At 43.7% G+C, this 7,519-nt stretch overlaps 1 protein-coding gene across 4 annotated transcripts in view; it reads left to right on the forward strand.

The window, feature by feature from the left end:
• Positions 1 to 6,445, forward strand: part of ACACA (acetyl-CoA carboxylase alpha) — a 325,016-nt gene extending 318,571 nt beyond the window's left edge. For all 4 annotated transcript variants that reach the window (XM_030222052.1, XM_030222054.1, XM_030222053.1 and 1 more), the window contains 2 exons: positions 1,969 to 2,105; positions 5,450 to 6,445. In XM_030222052.1, coding sequence (XP_030077912.1) covers positions 1,969 to 2,105; positions 5,450 to 5,576 — 264 coding nt within the window. In that variant the 3' untranslated portion in view covers positions 5,577 to 6,445. The remainder of the gene's footprint in view (positions 1 to 1,968; positions 2,106 to 5,449) is intronic.
• The last annotated feature ends 1,074 nt before the right edge of the window (positions 6,446 to 7,519 follow it).

Consider the following 7,519-nt stretch of genomic DNA (forward strand, 5'->3'; position numbering starts at 1 on the left):
TAAATATGAGTGAACGCTAATGGTGGTACTTGGTTTACCGGAAACCATTAACAGAGTAATTCCTAAATGATTTGTAAGGAAAATGAGAGAACAGAGGAACGAGAAGGCTATTAGGTGTCTAACACACTTCTGAATTATTATGCAGTCAACTACCTACGAAGTACCAGACTAAATTATCTTTAAAAAAAATGAAGAGAAGCTGTTTGTTGTAGATAATTTGGTGGTTGTGGATGGTTGGTAGTGACGGTTTGATTTCTGATGACTGAGAAAGGTCACTGTCTGGTTCAAGGGTAACACAAGGGCAGTAGCTGTCTTTTCGGTGGAAGGAGCTGCCAGAATCTCTAGGATATGAGAGTTCTAAAATAAAAAATAATAAATCAAGGCTATGGGAAATGATCGATTTGTTTAATATATATTAATTGTGTAGTTAGATCTTTTTATTGCATTTTTGAAGGACTGGTTGTTTTACTTTAAGCATTTTTTTTTTATTAATAGCATTGATCCAAATAGTATTTTATTCTTGTAATCTGCCTTGAAATTATATAGGGTTAAGCAGATAAGAAGTAAACAAATTGAAAGAAGGAGTAGCCTGCCAAATATCCAATGAGAAACAAAAACCAAAAATTAGAAATGGTATAAAAATTTTGCTTAAAATAAAAAGAGAGAAAAAATGGGAGTGAGGCAGCCTTGGGAGAGATGGACTGACTGTGCCCTGTAATGGGCAGCTCTCTTGCTGATACGGGATACATGTTATGATATAAAAGAAAAGAAAAGAAAACATGATGTATAATGATGAGTTATGTAGTGACAAAATCTCAGCTGGTCACAGGTTTCCTGCAGTCGATGTGTTGCTTTTGGGTTTCCATTGTGAGAGAATTTCATCATCTAAAGCAGTGTTCTTCACCTGCAAAGCGCAGGGGCCAGTGGCAGCCCCTGGAGACCTCTGTGGTGGCCCCCCCATCATCAGCTACGTTCTGATTCTGTACATAAGTTCAGGACAGAAAGGGTGAAGTGGATGGGGGGAGGGTGGGGAGAGCTACTTGCATGAGTGACAAGCAGTGTTGCCAGGTGGACGGTTTTCCGCAACCCGCCACGGGAAATTTTTGCCCGCAGCGGGTTGCGGTTTTTTGGGCTTCTTTTGGGCGGTTTTTAAAGCGGTTTTTTCGGCCGCGGGGGCGGGGTTAGTGACGTTTTGGGCGGGGTTAGTGAGGTTCTGGGCGGGGCTGATGACGGGGAGGCGGGGCCGATGACAGCGGGGGCGGGGTTGATGACGGCGGGGGCAGGGTGATGACGCAGGGGTGGGGGTGTCAGGGGCGGGGTTTGACTTTGGGCGGGTTTTGGGCTGGATTTGGGCTCGTTTGGGTGGGAAAAAAATTTTCCACCTGGCAACCCTGGTGACAAGACATTCTCAAAAGACAAAGAGAATGCATTTGGAAATTCACACCTCCTTGAGGATACTCCCAATGAAAAGTTTGAAGGTGGGCTGGTGGGGATGGATTTCATTGATACACACTGGTCGGCATCTGCATGGACGGTTATTGGTGGTTCTGCAGCTCATTAGAATCTAAAGTGGTCAAATTATTGAAGACCACTGGCCTAAAGCTCTTCCCATGTCTAAAGTCTGTTTTACATTAAAATAACATGACTGCATATGCACATAAAATGTTTGCACCTGGCATAATTTGGGTGGAGCAGATGCAGAGCTGCAGTGTACACATGTGTTGTATAAAATATGCACACATTTACCTCAGTTTCAGAGCAGCAGTTGGACAGTGTTGGAACTGGGTCGGAAGCCTGCTTTATCAAGACACATAGGTACATGTGTTGCCTTTATGAAACAGATGCCTTTTTGGAGTTCTCCCTTAGGCCTGATTGTATAACAGGACACCTAAATGTTAGTTGATATTCTTGGAAGGCTGGTGGTGATAGCTTTTTCTAGGATCAGTCACATGCGTCTTGTACTTCCAGGCATACTTATGGGACAATAATGAGGACGTTGTGGAGTGGCTGGAGAAACAGCTGGCGGAGGAGGAAGGGGTTCGCTCAGTAGTGGAGGAAAACATCAAGTACATCTCCAGGGACTACGTCCTCAAACAGATCCGCAGGTAAGCAGGGGTGGTGTGCCCCTCTCCCTCTCAGCCCCTTCTGTACTTGTGGGGGGAGGGGTTTTGCTGTTTGTCTTAGCCTCAGTCTGCAGGAAAATTGTGAGGTCCAACCTGTCCTTGTGAACAGTCAGACTATGCACATTGAATATTCAGGAGAAATCTGGATGTATCTTGTGCATATTCATTTTAGATTTCCTGAAAACCTGAGAAGCTGTGGGTTCATCAGGTCAGATTTGGGAAGCCCTTGCATAGGGAGATTTTTTTTAACATTCAATCACATTGGTGTGATTGACTTCTAAACTGGTTCTGGACCCCATAAAAATCAAAGTAGGGAGGGATCTTAATAAAAAACAAATAAGAGATGCAGTGTTGGATAATTTTTTTTGTTTTGTTTTTTAACTTCCTTCTATCCCAAATTTAGACATAACATATCAAACTGCTCTCTTTACAGACAGGGAATAAATAGTCCTTAACAGCACAAGAGACGCCCTATATAGCCAAATAACTGACCTGTAACTTCACTATTCTTTTGGACATCACTCACTACACCCTATAACCAAAGCCAGAAACTTGCTAGTGGCCTAGCTACAGTCAAGTCAATATTCTAAAGGATTATGTGGCTAGACAGCAGCAGTTTCCATCTGTCTAAATCTTTTTGATTGGCATTCTGAAATCGGGAAAATTCAAACTTATGAATGTATGAATCATGCTACGTCTGAAAGTCCTCTGTCTAAAGGGAGGCAGGATTGGAGGTACTGTGGGGACAGGGCTTAAGGCTATATAGAGAGCATCAAAATTTAGCCACTGTTCTTAAAACTTTAAATATATAAGTGACATAGGTAAATTAGTCTGTAAGTTGTATCTTAGCTGTTGCATCTATATGTTTAGCCCAGCTGACCATGGAGGTGGTTGTACAAGGATCTGGCATTATATAACTGAGCTGAACAGCTAGATTCCATGTATAAGTGGATGTACACATGTAAGTAGCCGTTTAAGAACGCCACTGCTTCCATTCTTATACCCGCAATATTCTCAGATTTCAAGGGGATGTGATTTGGGAAGACTTCAAAGGATTTCCTAGTCTGCAATGATAATGCAGTGGCTCAGAGTCACACATAATGTGTCGGCAATATGCTCATGTGGACCTGGGCTATGGAGGAGCGATTGAACTTTCTTCTCTGGTATTTATAACAAATTCAAAACTCAGAAACTGACTTCTTCATTGGCTCATTCTGGACATGCAGTTTTTCAAAATCTGGCACTTACACAGAGAGAGCCACTCTTTAACATAAGAACATAAAGGTTGCCATACTGGGACAGACCAAAGGTCGATCAAGCCCAGTATCCTGTTTCCATCAGTGGCCAATCCAGGTCACTAGTACCTGGCAAAATTCCAGAACAGTAAAACAGATTTTATGCTGCTTATCCTAGAAATAATCAGTAGATGATCCTAAGTCCATCTTAATAATGGTTTATGGACTTTTAGGAAATTATCCAAACTTTTTAAAACCCTGCTAAGCTGCTTTTACCATTCTCTGGCAACGAATTCCAGAGTTTAATTATAAGTTGAGTGAAGAAATATTTTGTCCAGTTTGTTTTAAATTTACTACTTTCTAGCTTCATTGCGTGCCCCCTAATTCTAGTATCTTTGGAAAGCGTAAACAAGCAATTCACCTCTATCCATGCCACTCCACTCAGTATTTTATAGACCTCTATCATATTTCCCCTCAGCCATCTCTTCTCCAAGCTGAAGAACCCTAGCCACTTTAGCCTTTCCTCATATGGAAGTCGTCCCATCCCCTTTATCATTTTCATCGCCCTTCTCTGTACCTTTTCTAATCCAGCTTTATCTTTTTTGAGATGCGGTGACCAGAATTGTATACAGTATTTGAGGTGCAGTCTCACCATGGAATGATACAAAGGCATTATAACATTCTCATTTTAGTAAGCCTGTTTTTTTCTACAAGGGCTGTTCCCACTATATGTGCCACCTTATCACATTCTTATATATATATATTTATTTATTGCATTTGTACCCCACATTTTCCCACCCATTTGCAGGCTCAATGTGGCTTACAGTGTATCGTTATGCCATTCGCCTTAACGGTTTAGATAGTAACATAGTAGATGACGGCAGAAAAAGACATGCACGGTCCATCCAGTCTGCCCAACAAGATAAACTCATATGTGCTACTTTTTGTGTAAATCTTACCTTGATTTGTACCTGTCCTTTTCAGGGCACAGACCGTATAAGTTTGCCCAGCACTATCCCCGCCTCCCAACCACCAGCCCTGCCTCCCACCACCGGTTCTGGCACAGACCGTATAAGTCTGCCCAGCACTATCCCCGCCTCCCAACCACCAATCCCACCACCGGCTCTGGCACAGACCGTATAAGTCTGCCCAGCACTATCCCCGCCTCCCAACCACCAGCCCCGCCTCCCACCACCGGTTCTGGCACAGACCGTATAAGTCTGCACAGCACTATCCCCGCCTCCCAACCACCAGTCCCGCCACCGGCTCCGGCTCTGCCACCCAGTCTCGGCTAAGCTCCTTAGGATCCATTCCTTCTGAACAGGATTTGTACCTGTCCTTTTCAAGGCACAGACCGTATAAGTCTGCCCAGCATTATCCCCGCCTCCCAACCACCAGTCCCACCTCCGGCTCTGGCACAGACCGTATAAGTCTGCCCAGCACCATCCCCGCCTCCCGCCACCGGCTCTGCCACCCAATCTCGGCTAAGCGCCTTAGGATCCATTCCTTCTGAACAGGATTGTATCAGATGTCGGATTGTGTTACAAAGAGAGCATTTCTGGCATGGTAGAATTGAGCAAACAAGTAAAAGAGATCAGAGATGAGTAGTTCTGCGAATAGGTCAGGTGGAGAAGTATTACATTTACAATTCTTGATTATCGTGGTATGCCTTGTTAAAGAGGTAGGTCTTTAGAGATTTGCGAAAGTTGGTTAATTCGTGAATAGTTTTCAGTTCAAGCGGTAATGTGTTCCATTGCTGTATACTCACAGGTAAGAGAAACTTGACGCATGCGTTAGTCTGTAGTTTAGGCCTTTACAGCTGGGGAAGTGAAGATTCAGGAATGTGCGGGATGATTTTTTAGTGTTCCTGAGGGGTAGGTCTATTAGGTCATCTCAGTGAATGATTTTATGTGTCAGAAGGCTTTGCACTCAGTGAGCCTTTTATAAAATAGGTTGCAAACTTTGCATGGCCTGACTTGGATGTTCCTTTACAGGATGGGCTTCACAAACTTATCCCTGTACAGTTTTATGAGAGTATCCCTCTGAAGATTTACATTTCATGCCTCTAATATGCTGCTCTTGCCTTTCCAGCTTGGTGCAGGCCAATCCTGAAGTGGCCATGGACTCCATCGTGCATATGACCCAGCACATCTCCCCTACCCAGCGAGCCGAAATTGTGCGTATCCTCTCAACCATGGACTCCCCAACATCAACGTAAGGGGAGGGGGTGCAGATGGCTTCCCCACCTCTTCCTACACTGGACCAGTAAGAGCTACTTACTGGATTGATACAGGGAACAATGTAAAAAGGAAATCAGCTGTTAATTTATAGACATATATATATAGTAGTTTTATTTATTTAACAAAAGCATAGCTGGAATTCTTGAGAAACTGACTGTATGGGAAAGCGCTGTAAGGCAATGAAAGGGACTTATTTACCATGATACCTTGCAGGCAGAAGACTTTCCTCCTTCATTCTACATCTTCGATGTTGTTTTTAAAGGGCATTTTATAGTGATGTGCTCCATTTTAATACCATAATAAATATTTCCTGGACAAAGAGTGGTGACGCTCTATGGCTGCCAGCTGGGATGTATGTAGACAGACTGGATTGAAAAGATTATTTTTTCTACCATCAACTCTTCTATTGAGATTTCAACTGGGCCTACATTTGTGAGAACAGTGAACACCTTGAGTAAAGGATCCTTGGGGCCTAACCCTAGTTAAGTGTCATAGACGAACATCTACAGAACGGAGCTATTCTAGACCAGGAGATACTGAAGGCAGGTACAAAGTGTGTAGGTACATTAGTACCCAGGGCAAGACAACCCCTGTATTTTCAAAGGGAAACTCTGTGTGGAGGTTCCCTTTGAAAATGTGCTTGTAGGGAGTAAGTACCTGTAGGCCGCAGGCACCTCGAAGGGCTCAAAATTGCTGCACCCAGAAATGGGCCTCAACATCACAGAACAGAACATTTTCATTTTTTTCTTGTATTAAATAATTTGTTAACTAGGTTCCTGGGGGTCCTTAAAAATAAAAATGATAAATAAAAAGGACCCACTGAAAGTGGTACACAATCAGATAAAAATCACAATCAATATATATAAATGGTGAGTATCGTACTCACTCGCAAATGCGCAGTAGAGACCCTCTCTGCCCCGCCCCTGCGTCAATACGTGATGACGGGAGCGGAACAGAGAGGGTCTCTACTGCGCATTTGCGAGGGACACCACCGTCGCTAACACTCCCCCCACCCACCCACCTTCCACCTGGTCGGGCCCTCGCTCCGCTATTGAAACAGTGATGGCACGCAGCACACAGCTCTGCTGAGCCGCCGTCAGCCTTTGTTCTTCTTCTCTGCCTGTGTCCCGCCCTCGACGACGTTACGTCACACGAGGGCGGGACACAGGCAGAGAAGAAGAAGGAAGGCCACGGCAGCTCCGCAGTAGAGCTGTGTGTTGCATGCCCTCGCTGTTTCAATAGCGGAGCGAGAGCCCGACCGGGTGGAAGGTGGGTGGCGGCGAACTCGGCGGAGGGGTGGGGGGCCTTTCAAACCCCCCCCTTCCTATACTAGGCTGAACGGCTAGTAATCACATAAAAGTAGACAAGCCACAGCACTCATAACAAAAACATGAAAATAAAAAGTCTGTTAATCATTGTTTCCTACAGCCTTATTCTAATCTAACAACACCTTCAGAAAACAAAGTGAATAAATCAAAACAAAAGATAACCTCTTTTTATTGCACTAGTGGAATACATTTCTTGACCAGATTTCGGGGGCTAATGGCTCCTTCCTCAGTTCAGAACAGAATAAACAAAAATTACATCATCAGAAAATACAGGTGAATTATAAAAGCTTTCCAGGTGTTTCCAGCTGAGTCCTGTGGTTTCAAGATATTATTATTATTATTTGTTGCATTTGTATCCCACCTTATCCCACCTCTTTGCAGGCTCAAAGTGGCTTACAATACATCATGAGTAGTGGAGGAATGTTAATAGATAAACATTTGGTATTGCAGGATCTTGGTCAGCATGATGATAGTAAAACAAACATAAACATATTCACAATAAATATGTATAAGAGAAATTTTCTTGCCCTGCCTCTCATGCATATTCGTTGTGGATATCCAGAAAGCCTGACTGGCTTGCTGTGTCCCCAAGA

This window comes from Microcaecilia unicolor, chromosome 13 (genome assembly GCF_901765095.1).
Source record: "Microcaecilia unicolor chromosome 13, aMicUni1.1, whole genome shotgun sequence".
In the NCBI taxonomy this organism is placed as follows: domain Eukaryota; kingdom Metazoa; phylum Chordata; class Amphibia; order Gymnophiona; family Siphonopidae; genus Microcaecilia; species Microcaecilia unicolor.